General features: G+C 39.3%; 1 protein-coding gene across 2 annotated transcripts in view; it reads left to right on the top strand.

Moving 5' to 3' along the window:
- The window catches only part of LOC121333527 (amine oxidase [flavin-containing] B-like), a 49,785-nt gene that overhangs the window by 21,418 nt on the left and 10,986 nt on the right, over positions 1 to 17,381 (top strand). For both annotated transcript variants that reach the window (XM_041399945.1, XM_041399947.1), the window contains exons 4-10: positions 8,455 to 8,559; positions 9,259 to 9,350; positions 12,620 to 12,761; positions 14,039 to 14,188; positions 14,823 to 14,982; positions 15,743 to 15,839; positions 16,591 to 16,644. In XM_041399945.1, coding sequence (XP_041255879.1) covers positions 8,455 to 8,559; positions 9,259 to 9,350; positions 12,620 to 12,761; positions 14,039 to 14,188; positions 14,823 to 14,982; positions 15,743 to 15,839; positions 16,591 to 16,644 — 800 coding nt within the window. The remainder of the gene's footprint in view (positions 1 to 8,454; positions 8,560 to 9,258; positions 9,351 to 12,619; positions 12,762 to 14,038; positions 14,189 to 14,822; positions 14,983 to 15,742; positions 15,840 to 16,590; positions 16,645 to 17,381) is intronic.

The following is a 17,381-nucleotide window of genomic DNA, read 5'->3' as shown; positions in this document are numbered from 1 at the left end:
TCCCAGTGGACTGGTAGGTAGATGCAAAATCTGTAAAAATGCTTCTCAAAATGAGTTAACTTCTTAGCTGCCCAGGAGAGGATTCACCTTAGATATGCAAATTTGCTACTTTTGACTAGTGGTGTTTATTTTCCTCACCAAAATGACAGCTTTTGTCTTTTAAAAAAGCAAAGCTAGGAGCATGTAGTCCCAGTAATTTTTACCATGTAACAGTCTCTGGAAAGAATGAAATTTGAAAATGTGCCAATTATTGTAGCAGTTTAATTAACAAATCTTCCTTTTCAATTCAAGCTGTACTTCACTTCTGCGGAGTCTCATTAGCCATCTCAACTTTCTGCATTTTAAAACACAAATTTACCATATTTTCAGTTGTAACACAGGTTCATTCTCCAAAGTAACTGTGGAACTGTTTTGCTCTGCTATCCCAAGTCTCTGTGAGGAAACATTTATTTGTATGAATGGCTTGCCCAGTGAATGTTTTTACATGATTCCTTCATGTGCTGTGAGGATGATCCACTCTTTGTCCAGCTGTGGTGCCAAGTGAACATCCTCTGATCCTATTTTCTACCAGATCTTTTTATGGGATAATGCCATTGATCTTTCTGCAAATTTCTTATAAAAAATGGTAGAAATACTTGTGCCTTCTAATCTCTGTGTTGTCTCAGGGCAGGCTGTGGATAGTGCTAACAGCTGTCCGAGGTAGCTGGCTATTTTCACAGCCTGTTGCACTTGAAACATTCCTCATGTGATTATAATTGAGCTGTTTCTTTAGCACTAAAAAGTCTCCATTGCCCCAGCACTCATCTTGGGGGTCTTTCAGGTTAAGATGCTGGGGGAAACATGAAGCATCCCCTCCCCAGTCACTGGAAAAATTCTTGACAAAGTGGCAAAGTGCCACCACATCATTACCTCAGTTAAGTTCCCTGTAAGAGGATGGAATTTCCTCATGCTCATCCCTCTGCCAGCAGCACTGGCTGGAGGTGTCTGAATGCATGTCATGCCCACTTGAAGTTTGGCACCACTTTCATACAAAGATAAATAATTGGCAGCTCTGGGGAGAGTGATAATGTGAACCCTGCCTGCAGCACCTCATGCAGGTGAATATTTAATCCTGTGCACACAGTACTTTTAACCAGGACCCAAATCTGCACTGATTTTGCCAGGTTACCTACTGATCTACAGTAGACTTGCAGAACAAAATTTTACAGCCCTCTTGGGTGTCATTTATTTTCATCACTATTGTGCTTATTAAAATGCAGTTTGCAGTGGTCTTGTTCATGAATTGGAAATATGATGGTGGCGTTGGATTGGGATTTAATTAGCAGCTGGATAAGTGACTGCTGTGTCCAAAGCTGCAGAATTTAGTGGTGTTTCTTCTGTGCACTGAAGCTAAGCAATGTGATTTATTTAAGCTTTTCACCTGCTTTGTCTGCAAGTCTAAGGGCAGTGTCTTTTGGCATAGTCTGTAGTATAGAACATAACTGCTTAAATGTATTTTTGAATGACTTGATAAAAGTGATTTGGTTGTTCTTTGTATATTTCAATTAGAGTGCAGTCAGAGAATCGAAAGACTGTGAGACTCAGTAGCTATCAGTTTAAGTGAGGTGAAATAGCCTTGTGTCTTTTGTTTTCTCTCCTTTTTGCTGACAATTTGTGAACAAGAATTTGGGGAACTGGGAAGAGGATAAATGAATGTTGAAGAAGATGGGCATCTGCTGTCTTGAAAGGGAAGCCAAGTAAACTCAAAGACATTTAAATTGCTGCAGGGTCTTTATAGCGTCACGTGTCATTACTGGAACACAGATCTCTGTTATTTTAACACTTTAATGGAGATGAGGATGCAGACATTCCTTCCACAAGATGCTGTGTCATTGTCACACCCACTTGTAGCTTCAGAAGTGAGTCTGGCCAGGTTCAAGTTGGTGAAAGCATCTTCCAGACCCCCAGAAGGGATATCCTTCAGTCAGAGGATGAAGAGCAGCTTTTGGCAGGAATATAAGAAAAGCTAGACTTGTTTGGTCTCACTGGACTTGCCCTGTAAATAGAGGGGCATCTTCTCTTTTCTCCAAGCCAGCCAGCTAGCAGTATTTGCGAGAAGAAATCTCCTAATTAGGACTTTTTGAATTAAAATACAGATATTTGTATTAAAGCAGCTTAAAAGAAGCAATTATGGGCAGCAAATCTGCAAAGTGATCTCTGTTAAGGGGGGCCGTAAAGCAGGGTCTTGCAAAGGATGTTTATTGATCAGGAAGATTGAATGGAAGGCTGGAAGCTGTGACCTAATGGTAGCATGAGGATGAAAGCAGTAAGAAGAAGGAACTGTGAAAAAAGTATGCATTTCTTAATTAAATTTAAGGGGGAAAAAATCTTTCTGAGTCTTAGCTTTCCGAGACTCCACGGTCTGTTTGTGTGGAGACAAGGAAAAGGACTTGTGCTCCCACCTAGATTTTTTAATTGAGGCTGATGGGAGAAAAGCTTCATTGCATCTGATTGTAGAACTGATTTTTGTTTCCCTTGTGAAGCTGATTAATGTCTACAGGAAAACAGAATTAGAGAAATGTATATTTAGTACTGGAACAACTGGCTGGCATACTGGGTTTCACATGTCTGTAAAATTTTATGTAAGTTTTCATATTTTTAGTGACTCCAAAATCATGTTCTATGTAAACCCAGTGTTCTAGTTGTGTCTCTTCTCAGTTATACTGTGGGCAGATGCTCTTTTGAGGGCTTTCTTTTAAATGAAGCTCCACCTTTCTTTTGTTTTCATTTATTTATGCCCCATTATCTGCTTTTTAGAAGGGAAGAAAAATTTTTCTTAAGACTAATTCTAGAAATACTGAATAGTTTTCAACTGATTTTATCCATTTTGTTGACTGGTTTAATTCAGGAGTTGAAAGCCACATACAAGCCCAGTATCAAAGAGTATTTAGAAACAAAGTCCCTATAAATCTGTGCTTCATAAGATACCTTAAGGTTTTTTTTCTGAAGGTGTTTTTCAGTGTCTGAAAACAAAAAAAAAAATAAATCTCATTCTAGTAGGAAGGAAAGTTGGTTAATTATTTTCAGAGCTGATTGGAACAAATAGTTTTGTATTTATATAGTTACGTATAGACTTTAAATTCAGAGCAGATCCTCAAGATCCTCAGTTTCACTTTTTATATCACTTCAGTGCTGTTTCTCTAATTCTGGGGTTTTTTTTCAGGTATGACAAGTATTTAATAAATTGCATGACCAGTGCAGCAGAGTGAAGATGGACTTTATTTCCATAATACCAGAAACGAGTTGTTCCCAATTAGCTCCTTTCCTTTTAGAATGCATATTTCAAGCCACTGTGTCTGGCTCTGCAACACTTAAAATGGAATTCATTTTCTTAATGAATTTCCAAGACATATTGGCATCCACAGCTGATGAACTCAAATTAAATATTGAAAGATATTTGGATGAAATTTTGGCATGTTTTAATATTCTAGCTTTGCACCATCAGTTATAAGGTTTTTTTCCTGCTGCAATTATATTTTCTAACCTATAGATCTTCTTACCTTTAGAATATCTGTCAGTATAGTAAGCAGCCGAGCATTTGAGATCCTGAACAGTTCTGCAATGAAGGGAGCTTTATTGAAGCACATCTTTGTTACAGTTTCTAAGTAGCTTGTAAAATCCCTCTCATTTTGGTCCAGCTGCTTGCCATTTTTTAATTGAGAATTATGATTACATGAGGGGCTTAGTTTCAAAAATGTCTTTTTAGAAGTTATGAATTAAAAACAAAAAAAAAAAACCAACCAACCAAAAAAAACCCAAAAAACAACAAACACACACATACCCAAAAAACAACACACACCAAAAAGCACCCCCCCCAAAAAAAAAAAAAAAAAAAAAAAACAAGACCAAAATTATATCTATATATATGAGAAACAGCATCTGAGACAGGTTCAGAGTTACAGCCTGAAGTGATGCTTTTCTGTTTCTGACTTTCCTTGTCACTGCTTGGGTCTTATGGTTCCTGAGCTTTGTATGAACGACATTTCTGGGGTTTTAATCTGAGAAAAGTGGGTGTGTGTGCTGTACCAGTGCTGTGAATCAGCAGAGGGCACTACATGCCAATAAACTTGTCTGGCTGTGAATTAACATGCAGAGTGACAGTCTTGGTGAAGTGAGCCTCAGTTAGTCCAAGGTTTAGATGGTTTAGCTGAGGGAATATCTGTGCTCAGCGAGAGCTGACTTTATTTATAAGATGTTTATACTGTGCTATGAAAAATGCATGGATCGTTGTCACCAGGGGCTTCAGTTCACAGTGCTGCATCTCACTCTGGCACTATCTGGGTACATAATGTTTAGGGGAGCCTGAAGTTGTCCTGGGCCTGCAAAAGCAGGTTTTCTCCTAAAAATCCCACTCTGCCTTAAGATATTTTCTGGCAGTCCTTTCTCATTTGCTCACTGTCACCTTCACAGGAGAAAGTTGAGATCTGGTCCCCCTGCCCCCCTGAGTGCTGGGGCTGATATTCAATGGGCTGCTGATATTCAGTTGCCATGTTATTGGGTTTTTGCCCCTGTAATAACCCATTTCTTAAGTCAGCTGTTTGAACTGAAACAGACCTGGTGTATAAAGAAATCTTATTTCTGCACGACTTACACGGGTCCATCATAACTCAGGCAAATGTCGGTTGACGTGAAGCAGATGGCTGACAAAAATCTCTTGGGAATTGCAAAGTTTGTGACAAACACTGGGTTTCTCATTTCCCTGCTGGTTTATTCCTGGGACAGCTGGGTTGTAAGAGTTTCCTCCCTGTAGTTTCATCTTCTTCAGTGAGCTTTAGCCCCCACTGCAGCAGCAGCCTTTGTGAGCAGCAAGTGATCCGTGCAATGGCAGGTAGATCTGCAAGTGCTGATGCTGCTGTTGTGGGTTTTTTTGGGGCATTGTAAGTGGCATCATGAAACCATTTTTGAAATTCTTATACACAAATAAAAAAAGGGTAAGAAATACTTCTGAACATCATAGAACTGGTGTTGAAATACCATGTCAGATGATTAGAAGGGATGGTTATTGTTGATGGTTTTATACAGCTCTGATTTAGGTTTAGAAATATTTGAAAAAGAAATGTTTTGTGCATCTTGGGGCATGCAAGTGTCTTGTTATTCTTTAGAGATTACACACCACCAGGAGGCACAGAGAATGCTATTCCCAGCAAATAAGCAAATTTTGCCTAAATATCAAAAAGGTTTTTTTGTATTTGCAAAAATGCAAATTCAGCACGAGTGAAGCTGAAATGTTTTGGTTTGTTGGTAACTACTCAGAGCCATCTGTAGTCTTTCTTTGCTGCTGCTAATTTTGCTTCTGTGTAGAACCTAGTCTGGCAGTCTCTTCTCAAACAAAATTCTGATTGACAGCTCCTGGAGTTTTGTTTGTGCAAGAAATAAGGATAAGACCTTAGGAGATGCCTTAGGAGCTCGTGAAAGTAACTTTCACAGTAAACTCACTAACTTTGATGGCTGTTTTTATTTTTTTCAGGTAGGAGTTTGTTCGTGTTCTTTATGAGACTTACCACCCCAGATTCCTACACAAGAGGCATACCCAGGGTTTTGCTTTTGGCAGTTCAAATGCAGTGAAATAGAAGAACAGTAAAACAGAAATATGGTTTGTGTGTCTCTCAGCCGTGTGCTCATGAGGAAGCACTGCAGGGAATTCATAAGACTTGAGTTCACTCAGAGGGGATAACTGGGTTAGGGTTGCCTCTGGCAGACCAGGAAGCTCAGAACAAAATCAATAATTAGAATAACCCATTCTGATGCTGTCCTGGTTTTCTTGAGCGCAGCAGTATGCTTGTTTCATAACCTAAATTTGGGAAATAACAGGTACTTGAAACCAAACTGATAAGCTCTGGCTTTGGAATACTTACAGGATGCTGACACTAGTGGAGGCTCCAGAATGCAGAAGAAGCCACAGTAAAACTGATTTTTTGAAGCCATAGGGCCAGTTATGGAATTCTAATGTGCCCCAAATATCTAAAAGATAATTTGCAACATGGTTCAGATGTTATCACATGAGATAGGAAAGCACTTGGTCTGAGAGGTTTTGCTCTTCTCTCACAGCCCTTTGGCAGCCAAGTATGAATTGATGTGTGCCCCAGTGTAAATTGATTCCATGTGAAGGGATTCCATAGTAATGCCCAAATGTTCATGCTGGAACCAAATGCCTCTGATGAAGCAAACTTTTTCTGTTCATCTCCATCTGCTGGGATATATTTTCCTGATTCCAGATTTTGTTTTCCTGATTCCAGTATTTTCATACAGTTGAGTACAAAAAATGTAGAAATGCGCTTTGATTTCATGCTGAATGAAAAAAGTAATAAAGACAATCCTCCATTTTCTGGGTGAACATGTGCCATAATGTCCATCCTTAAATTGGAACTGCTAGGTGGAAGGTTTTCAACCTTGGTACCTCTGGCACATGAAGTGATTGGAGATCTTCTCTGGCTGTAACAAAACTTATGATTGAAAATTTTTGAAAATTTTATTTTGGCATAGTAAAAACCATAATTTATCCTCCAAAGCACTGCAAAATTAAATTATTGCCTTGTAGCTGCTTCTTGTCCATTTACCAGATAATTAAATCCTTTCCTCTCCATTTTGCTTTCTTCCTAACTTTCATTGCCTTGGTGTTTTTGACAAGGATTCCATTAGGGTCTTCTGTCCATAAAAACAAGGTGCAAAAACAGTTTATTCTTCACTTTCTCTGATCTGTTTGGGAGTTTTGTAAACTAATTTTCTCTTATTCACACAGGTTTGTTTTTTTTTTCTTATTGATTTACTATCCTTTTTTTTTTTTAATTGAAAGTCCTCAAAGTTATTTGCCAGCATTTTTCAAAGTTATATCTCATTTTGTTATTTCTAGACCAAGTTTTGAGTGTTTCAGGATCCCTTTGTGCTCTTTTACTGTATCTTCTGGTGCTTGCAGACACCTGCAAATTTGAGTAATGTGTTCTCTGTCCCTTCTTTCATAGTATTAATAAAGAGCCTAAATCAAATCAGGCCTGACATTTCTTTGAGTAAGTGGTCTTTGGATACTTCTCTTGAAAAAGACACTTCTTGTTGCTACCTGGTTATAAATATTAAATCTTGGTGCAGTATGATTTTGTTAAGCCAGTGTAAATACTTTTTTAATGATGAATTGGTGTGGCACTGCATCAAATATATATAAAAAGTTAGTACTTCTACTGTTTGACATTCATGCTCATGCAGTCAGCACTTAAATACATAATTTAATATAAAATTTGAAAAATCAGCTGTGGCATGCAATATGGCCTTTATTATTTATCTATCTTATGGACTCCATAATGCATTGTGAAAAAACAAGTACCCAGATAATGCAATGAGCCTTTCTTTATGAATTTTTAAAGTTATTAGGCTGCCATCCATATAGTCAGACAGGGAAATCCCATGTAAATAAAACAGCTCTACAAATTACCCATTGTCTTCCACTCTTAATTAAGCTAGACTTTCTGAACATCTAGTAATGGAGATTTAGATACAAAAACATCTGACTATTAAATACGTAATGATATAATTAGGACATTGGGATTGGTCACACTGTCCCACTCTGTAATTTACAGCTAGGGGTCTTGGGCTGGAAGAATAAGTCTACTCAGTAAATGCTACATTTTCTGCAGTGCTGGTAATTGTTAGGTTAGCTGAGACTTTTTTTCCCCCAGGAAGGTCTCTGAGCTATGATTTAGTGTATAATAAAGCTTACCACCACTACTTTTGTCTGATTTTGAAAGGAGAAAAAAAACAACCCCAAACTGCTAAATGCAATTAACAGTCACGTGTTTTCATGAACAATTCAAAGGGAAAAATAAGTTAAATAAATAAATAAATAATCTCCTTTTCAGTAGCAAATAACCAATTTTTCAACTCAGTCAAACAATGCTGTTTCATCTCATTTTTTTCTGGTCTGATATTAGTGACTCCACTGCAGGGTGTTAGTTTATTTGCCCAGAAATGCTGAATGTGAAGCTTTGACGGTAAAGTATCAGTTCTGCACTGGCTTGCTGAAGTCTGACTTGCTAATTCAGCTGTGTATCACACTAAATTGCACATGCAGAAGAACAGGAATAACGGAATAACCACCCAGAGCTGGTTTCCAGGATCATGTTCATGTAACCTTTGAGTATCTCTGAGGATGGAAGACACCAGAGCTTCTCTGGGCAATGAGTGCCAGTGCTCAGGCAGCCTCGTGATGGAAAAGCATTTCCTGGAGTTCAGAAGGCACCCCCTGTATTTTTGTCCTGTGTCCTGCACACACAGACAGTGACCCATCAGAAGCTGTCACATGGGTTTATTAAATTTGTGGTTTTTGTGAACACTGAACCTTTTGGTGCTGTTTCCCACACATGGAACCCATGATTATGGTTGTCTTTTGGGGTTTTAAATGAAGTTTGTTTGTTTTTCATCTTTTAGGGTAAATCTTACACCTTTAAAGGCCCATTCCCTCCTATGTGGAATCCCTTGGCCTACCTGGACTACAACAACCTATGGAGGACCATGGATGAGATGGGAAAGGAGGTATGGCATGAGCACTGCAGCTGAATCAGCTCAGCTTGTCTCCATGAGGGGCAGAGAGGAGGGATTGGGGGGAGACAGGCAAAGCTGCTCTGCCTTGGACAAACCCAGTGCTGGCAAGAGCAGCCACACATTTTGATGGCCAGAGCACATCTGAGAGTGGCCACCTGGCAAGCTCTTCTGAATCCTGTGCTGATGAGGCTGTCTGCACACATCCTTTTGTTTTCCTGGTAATGGGAATGTCAAAGTTTATGCCTGTGATTGATTTTTACCACTTTTCCTGATGATTTGGTAAGTAGTATTTTAAGTCTTGCAGAACTCAAACATTTGCCCTTTTCTATGCTGAAATTCAGCTTGTCTAGAATTCATTCTGGACTTGTTCTAGTTTTTTACCAGTTTTCCATTGACTGAGCTACAAAATTTGAGAAGAGGTTGCTTTTACTTGTCGAGATAAATGTGAGAGATATGGAATAACTTAGAGGCAATTCTTAACTCTAAAACTGTTCTCTATTTTTCAATCTAAAAAAAAAAATGTTAAAACAAGCAAACAAACAAACCCCCTCCCCCAAAAGCATTCTCTGTTAAGTTCAATGTTGCCTACTAGAAATTTGAAGGCTGAATTAGCATTTTAAGACAAGATTATTTGTATTTCTTTGGCGCTCATTCACTTGCTGATAAATGCTTTTTTTTATGTTTCCTTAGATTCCCAATGAAGCTCCATGGAAGGCTCCACGTGCAGAAGAATGGGACAAAATGACTATGCAAGATTTCATAGATAAAATATGCTGGACAAAGTAAGAAACTTTTTAATGTGAAATATAATGGCTTATATTTATATACTTTAGAGCTAAATAAGCATTACTGCTTTTCAAACAGGTATAGCTATGACTAAAATACAACTCTTTTAAAGAAAAGGGGTGAGAAAGTTCTCTAATAATGGACCACAACACCTGTCAGCACACTCAGTAGATTCTGTCACATTTCCCCAACTTTTTAGTCAAAAATAAAAATAAAAAGAAAATCTATTTGGGAAGAGTTGTTTCTGAAGAGATGGAGAGTACCCTAATCTGTTATGTGCACTTTCCTGCTCTTTACTGTGTGTTCAGCCTTTCAGAGAAAAGTGTTATGATTACAGCAGGTTTTTGAATCAAACTCGTGATGGAACAACACACATTTATTCTGTGCTGGACCAGCTGATTTTACCAAAGTGCTATAAAGATAACATTTGTCTTTCAGTAGCACTAAATCACTTTAGAACTCATTATTCTATTGTTTAGCTTTTGCACTATTGGGAAACTGAAATGCTTCCTGTTTTTATGTGTACATCAAAGCAATTTTTCTTCACTTGCCATTCAACAGCAGTTTGATTGTTTTTCTTCTCACTGAAGGGGGGAAAAAAAAGCCCATTAATCCTGGTTGCTGTAGAGCAGATTGATTTCTACAGGAACCTTTTCAGAATTACTGAGTATCTGACACGGGGCTGCCGTGAGCTGGAGCTTGGTGAAGAAACCTGTTAGTGCCCACTAGCACTGCTGCTGTCACTGACATTTTTATGGGACATTTGTCTGGCTTCAGGCAGCCTCTAGAGAGCAACATGGCCTTTGTTGTTCGTGTTGGGTCTGTTGGAGTGAGTCCAGATGAGGCCACAAAGATGATCTGAGGACTGGAGCACCTCTGCTGTGAAGATGGCTCAGAGGATTGTTCAGCCTGGAGAAAATAAGGCTTCAGGGAGACTTTAGAGCACCTTCCAGTGCCTAAAGGGGCTACAGGAGAGCTGGAGAGGGACTGTGAACAAGGACATTAGTAATAGGACAAGGGGTTCTGACTTTACAGTGAGAGAGGGCAGGGTTAAATTTAATATTTGAATTTTTTTTTTTTTTTACCACAAGGGTGATAAAGCACTGACACATGTTGCCCAGAGAAGCTGTGGCTGCCCCATCCATGGAAGTGTCCAAGGGCAGGGTGGAAGCCACCTGGTCTAGTGGAAGGTCTCTCTGCCCATGACAGGGAGGATGGAACTGGAAGTGATAAAGGACACTTTAAGTTCTTTCACCATTCTGTAGTTCTGTGACTGTTAATGGACAACAGGCTGTTGTCCAAAACCTGGAATTTTCTGGTTCTTGGTTTCGCTCTCACAAGAGTGGCCATTGCACAGAAGCATATAGAAAATCTTTCTCATTTGTGCCATGGCCCATATTGAGTAAAACCAAATGGAAGTGTGTGCTGACAGCTGTGCTGGCCCGCTGAGCCTTGGACAGGGTGAGGACCTGTGCAAGTGAGCAAAACACCACACACTGGTGCTCACTCCACATCCAATAGCTCATGTGACTACAGTTGTGTTTTTTCCAGCTCTGATGGAATAAGAGTTGACATTTTACCTGAATATTGGCATAAGCTGAGATGCTTTTCAGATTTTATATGTGCATCTTGGCTTGATTTGCTCTGTTTGTTCAAGATTGAGGTAGCATGCTGCAGAAATGTCCCACCCTGGAAGGTAATGATCCAGAAGGGCAATCTTCTACTCTTTCCTCTTATCTAACAGACTGTACACGTTTGCTTTTGGCTGGAGCTGCATGCTGGAAATATCCTGAGTGCTCTTGGTTGAAATCATACTGCCATTTCTAGATAAAACATCAGGAACTGCAAAGCATTGGGAGAAGGTGGCAGAATCTGGTAGAATATAACCACCATGTAATAGCATCTGCTTATAAAGTATTAATAAATACATATACATTAGGCAAAATATCTCACAGAATTTATAGTATTTTACAGTATGTGTTTATACAGATGAAAAACTTATAAAAATTTACTATATTATTTTTGGCTGTCAAGAATAAATTCACAATGCACTCATATTTCAGAAAATGGACCAGCTTTATACTTGAGTGGGACTTTGCATTTTTAGAAAGGAAAGAAGATTCCTTTTCCTGTATAGATCTAGTGTTCTTTGAAACAGTATATTAGACTTTTTTTTGTTTTTGGTTTTTTTTTTTTTTTTTTTTTAAGTTTGAAGACTCAAAAAAAGAAAGAAGTAACCAGAAGTGGATTCTGCACTGGCTTTGATGCTTTGCATATGAAGTATCTATAGAATCTTCATCCCTGTTAATTACATTGCAGTTAAACTGAGCATCATCTGGTCCTGTCTGTGTCTCTTAAAACTCCTCCTCAGAGTGAAGGCAGAGGGAATATTTGCTTATAACAGGGGGAGTATTTCTCTGAGTCTTAACTAATCCTCTGTCTTAGTGCACCCCAAAATCTTATACAGTAATTTACAGTAGAGTTGCTATGAAAGAACAGGTTACAGGACATGAAGCAGTGATTCCTTTTCAGACACAGGTCAATTTTCTGTTTCTGTGTTCATTGCCACTGGATACCAGGACACTGTTTAAAATACTGAGTTGAGCCACCAAAAGTACCCTTCCCTTTTTCTTGCCAGACTCTGGCATGAATGCTGTCACTTCTGCTATGGCTTCCTACTTACATTTCTTTCCTTGTTGTGTTCCATCTGCAAAACTCCTTGAGCAGAGGATTGGGCAATGAATGGATGCTGACTAATCCACAGACCTTAGATAATTATCTTAGAAAAGACCTCTAACTTTTTTTTATGGTGGGTTTTGAATAATCTCTGTGCTGTGTTCTTGAGAGGACAGGCATTCAGCAGGGGCAGACAGAGATGCAGATCTGGTTTGTAACCCAGGAACAAGGGACAGGGTGGTTTTGAAGTCCAGTGAAGACAGGAGGGCTTGCTGTACTTAGTCCTGAGGCTAGGATGACAGGCTAACTTTGCATTAGTAGTATGAAATGATATAATCTTGAGCTTTGTCTCTCAATGTCCTAATTTTTCTGGAATAGAGGAATGTTTCATTAATAGTTTTTTGCAGGATTACTTGAAAAATGTTGCATAAAAGGAATTGATAATTCCTTACTTCAGCTGAAATTAAGGAATCCTTTGCCCCCACAGTGAAAGAAGAGGTTGCTAAAGAGCAGCTCCTGCCTACTCAAGAACAATCTTGTCAGCATTATTCTGGTTTTAAATTAACTAGCTTTCTTGTCTTTGTTGCAGAGCTGCCAAGAGTTTTGCAACTCTATTTGTGAATGTGGATGTCACTTCTGAACCCCACGAGGTCTCTGCCCTTTGGTTTTTGTGGTATGTGAAGCAGTGTGGGGGCACAGCACGAATTTTCTCAACAACCAACGGGGGCCAGGTACTGTCAGCCATCACCTCCTGCAGCTCTTGGCAGGCCCTGGTTTAATTTCATTTTTTTAATGGTTTATTTTAGTACAGAGACATCCATGACTTTTCAGCAAGTAGCACACTGATAACTATTTTTATTAATTTACTCTTTTATCTGGATCTTGCAAAACTAGTGTTGAAGATTGCTCCCTACCGATGGCATTGCCCCCAGGGATCAGGAGATTTGTATCTGGATTTTTTTTTTTGATACAGATTAAAGCATTTGCTTTGCTTATCCTCATTGAAAAGAAAAAAATTTACTTATGCTTATTTCTGTCACAAGGCTGGAGCCATCCTTAGCACTGCAGAAGCACTTAATGGAGATGGCAATGTCAGCTGCAAGTTAATAGTAAAAATGTAGCCCAGAGCTGGGTTCCTAAGATGCAAATTTCCAAGCATTAACACCATTAAGATTTTAAAATCAGTCTAAAGAAAATGAACACCCCTGCTTAAATAGGGTATTGCTTTGAAATGTTTGCAATCTGGTACATTAGAGCTGCTTCTGCATTTGAAGAAAGTAAAGACTCTGTTAATGGTCTTTTACTTGAGAAGTGCAAATTTCACTAATTGTATTAGAAATTGATATATTTTTAGAAATACTAATTATTTAATCATAAATAAAAATGCAAATACATTAACCATATTAAAATGCATAAGTATACATAGATAAGCAATTACTGTAGGTAATTTAAGTTAAATATGTTTAATTAAATATTATTTGAATTCTGTACTATTCTGAATTCTGTACTATGTTAGAGATGATTTGAGTTTAAGTTGGGTTGAATTACATAGTGCAGCAGACATTTTTGATGTGAGCTGTGTTACTTCTTACACCTTGGTATTTATTATGAAGATCAGGTTTCCTGGTCCTGCTACACAGAGCTCTGCAGGGATGAGTGAGCTCAGAGAAAGGTTTGAAGGTTTAAGCACTTTTCAGAAGTCTTCCTGATTCACACAGGGCTGTAGAATCTTTTTGGAGACCACATTTGGAGAAAGAATTTTCTTACAAGGTTACTATTACTTTTAGTTTTAACTATAGTTCAAATGGTGGTCAGATATGGGAAGGATTTGAGAAACTGATGGAAAAAGAAAGTAAAATGTGGGTGCATTTCCAGGTGAGACTGCAAAAATTCCCAAAAATGTTTTGATAACAAAGAAGGGGGTTTGTTTTGAATGCTGAGAGAAATGCTTGCCATGATACACTCTCCACAAGCGCTGCTCTGCTGAGCTGTTGTGTGTGTGTTTCAGGAGAGGAAGTTTCTTGGGGGCTCTGGGCAGATCAGTGAGAAGATGATGGAGCGCCTGGGGGGGCGGGTGAGGCTGCGCAAGCCGGTGGTGCGCATCGACCAGACCGGGGACGGCGTCATCGTGGAGACCCTGGACCATGAGCTGTATGAGGTGATGGCATGTCCAGCAAGAAGTCATTAGTGGTGGCTACAAAACCTTTAGCTTTTCCTTTTTGACTTCTCCAAAGTGCTGTACAAAAATACAGCAGAGATTTAAGCGGCTGTGACAGAAAGTCGCGCGTTTCTCATTGTCCCGAAGTAACAGCAGTGTGGGAGCTTTAAAGCGCTGCTTAAAAGCAGAGTGTGGATTCAGACTTTTCCTTTCCTGGCATCTCTTTGTGTTCAGTTACCTTCTGAATTAGAGGATAATTGTAAAGGTGTAAAATGTAATTTAGCAACAAACTTTCAGTGAAAAACACTGTAAGCTTTGCTTCCAAGTTGTAACAGAGGAGTCCAGATGGAAGGGAGGCCAGTGGACTCTTAGAGCACTGTGCTTTCTTTTGAACACCAGGGGAAGGGCAGCTGCCCATCATTTGAGCAGATGGCTGTTTGTGTGATGCTTGTTTGTTATTTAATGAGCAGCATTTTGTGAGGGTTTAGTTTTGCAGTTCTTATGCTAAATGCCAAGATTGCTCCACAAGATACACCCTGCAGCCTGCCCAGATGTCCTCCAAGACCATTAGAGCAGTATACTTGGGCTGAAGTAGGGGAGAATGTATTTGACTTATGGGTAATTTCTTTTCCAGGGAAAATACGTGATCAGTGCCATTCCCCCAGCTCTTTGTTTGAAGATTCACTTCAACCCACCTTTGCCCCCAATGAGGAACCAGCTCATCAACAGAATCCCCATGGGCTCAGTCATCAAGTGCATCGTGTACTACAAGGAAACTTTCTGGAGGAAGAAGGGTATTGCATTTTAATGGAAAGGAATAGTAGTGACAGAGAGAGGGAACAGAGTACCTGGCAACAGAACAGACTTTTTGTTCAGAGCATGCTAAACCTTAGAAGGAGACATTGTATTCTTCTATGCCTTTTTTGCCTTCCCCTGTGAGAGAAACGTGAGAGTTCAGTTGGGAGGAGAGGGTGGGTGAGGGAATGAAAAAGGAGGAAGGAAGTCATGAAGGGAGAATTCCTGCCTGTTGCTTATTGCTCTGGTTGTTCTGTTGTCCTCTCCTTGGGTGGCACCTGGGTGTGGGATGAGCCTCTCTCACTTGTGCGGGGTTGTAAATGTGCAAGTGATCTGTGTTGAAAGGATCTGCAAAAATGCTGCTTTCTGGATGGACTGGTCAGCATTAATTGAAGGTGCCTTCCCAGAGACATCCCCAGCTGGGCTGGTCATCCTGGGCTCCTCTGACATGCTGAATGCTTCCATCATAACTCTGCTTTAGGAATTTGCTGACTCCAAGGCAAACTGCAATGCAGTAACACCCACTTCTCATTATTGGCTATAATGAACCCACATCTGTTTGCCTACAAATATCACCCACCCCCCACCTTTGTAAATGAACTTCAGGGTTCTGGATCCTGTCATAGTAGTCATAGTCATGTTCTGGCTATTAGTCTTGGGATGGATCAGCAGGAGGTGACTGAGTATTTTACAATTTCTTGGAAGCTCCTGTGTTTTGATTCATGGATCATGGCTGCTTTTCCACCTTGTTCTTACCAGGGTATTGTGGTACAATGATCATTGAAGATGAGGAAGCTGCAATTGGTCTAACACTTGATGACACTAAGCCTGATGGCAGCTTTCCTGCCATAATAGGGTAAGGGACAAAGAAAGTGTCTTGTCTCGTTAATGCTTTTTATTTTGTCTTAGAGGCAACAATTGAAGTGGAAAACCTGATACTTTTAAAAGAAAATACTTAAAAAATAAGTAAAAGTTGAATTTCTCAGTGCATGGTGATGTCTTATGATTTTTTTTTATTTCAGAATTTTCGTCTGTGATTTCATTGCTAATTAAAAAAAATAAATTCTACTTAACTTTCAACTTTTTATCACTGTAATTGTTTGCCTTTGTGTGTAGCAAAGTACAAACTTGGAGAAGAGGAAAGGAAAGAGAAGAAAAAAGAGGATGGTTGCAAAAATGTAAAGTTTCCTCTAAGTACTTCAGTTCTTAAATGAAATTTGTTTTCTAGAATTAAATTTTATTTTGTTCTGGTTATTTTAGCAACCAGAGAATATGATCAGTCTTAAAAGTTTTATTAAAAAATGATTTCCAGCTCAATCCCAGGTGTTGTGTCATTGCTATATGCCTGCACCCAAGGCTGTATGAAATTAAAGTAATTGGGAAACAGCTCATGCAAATATTCTAACATGAATTTCAGAGTGGTTCCTTCCTAAATGAGTCCTGCAAGCAGCAGGTAGAGCATTGTGCAGAAAGGTGAAATGGATATTTTTATTAGAGACCCTAAAGCTATTACTGTGAATCACAGCATCTCATCATAAGTTATTGGCATTTTAAATAATGCAGGAAATGTAGCAGCATAATGGAGTAAATTTTTTGTGGTCTTACAGCTTCATTCTTGCTCGGAAGTGCAGAAGACTGACAGGTCTCACAAAAGAAGAAAGGTAAGTACAAACCCTGGAGATCTGTTTGGAATTGGAGTCAAAATTTTGTTATAAATGACCAGAGCAGGGAAAAAATGCCCTGATTTGAAGGAAGTTGTCTGTAAGCTTGTGCCAGTAAGCTGACATTAAGGAAGAAGATGCCTTACTTTGTTTTGCATGAAGGACCCAGAGAATTCCCACATGGCTCTTGCCCTTTGGAAACACTCTGGTCCTGGTTCTTATTTTCCACAAGGCTTCTCTGTTTATGTGACTCTTTCTAAGGAACAGCTCCAAGGTGCTCAGTATGAAAGTAGTTTAGATATTCTGCTGGAAACTGTCCAGGACCAGCCTCCTCCTCCTACTGCTGCCTCCCTGGCTTCCTGCAGGTGCCTTGAGCTCTTGGAAAGTTTGTCAGAAGGGAAAGGTTTGGCCTCTGTGTTTGATTTTATCTTTATTTTCTGTTCACCCTGGAGGGTCCTTTCAGTGTCTGTAACTTAGTGCAACTTGAACCTGTAGCTGCCATGAGCAAGCTTCAGCATCACAGAAAGCTGTCTCCATCTCTGGACCCTGAGTGTAGGGAAAAAAATGCCCTTCAGGCACAGATGAAGGTCATTTTACTGTCTTCTTGAAACAAATCTCTGCACAGAATGGTGCTCTTTGGTATGTTACTAAGATGGAATTTATAAAGTAATGATTTTTTTTATTTTCCATCACACTGATTCACTGTATCTGATCAAATCAAAGCTGCAAGTAGAAAC

The sequence above is a fragment of the Onychostruthus taczanowskii genome, unplaced genomic scaffold (assembly GCF_017590055.1).
Source record: "Onychostruthus taczanowskii isolate IOZ18803 unplaced genomic scaffold, ASM1759005v1 scaffold17, whole genome shotgun sequence".
Lineage (NCBI taxonomy): Eukaryota > Metazoa > Chordata > Aves > Passeriformes > Passeridae > Onychostruthus > Onychostruthus taczanowskii.
Note: the sequence above shows the minus strand (reverse complement) of the source record. Positions and strands in the feature narration are given on the sequence as shown.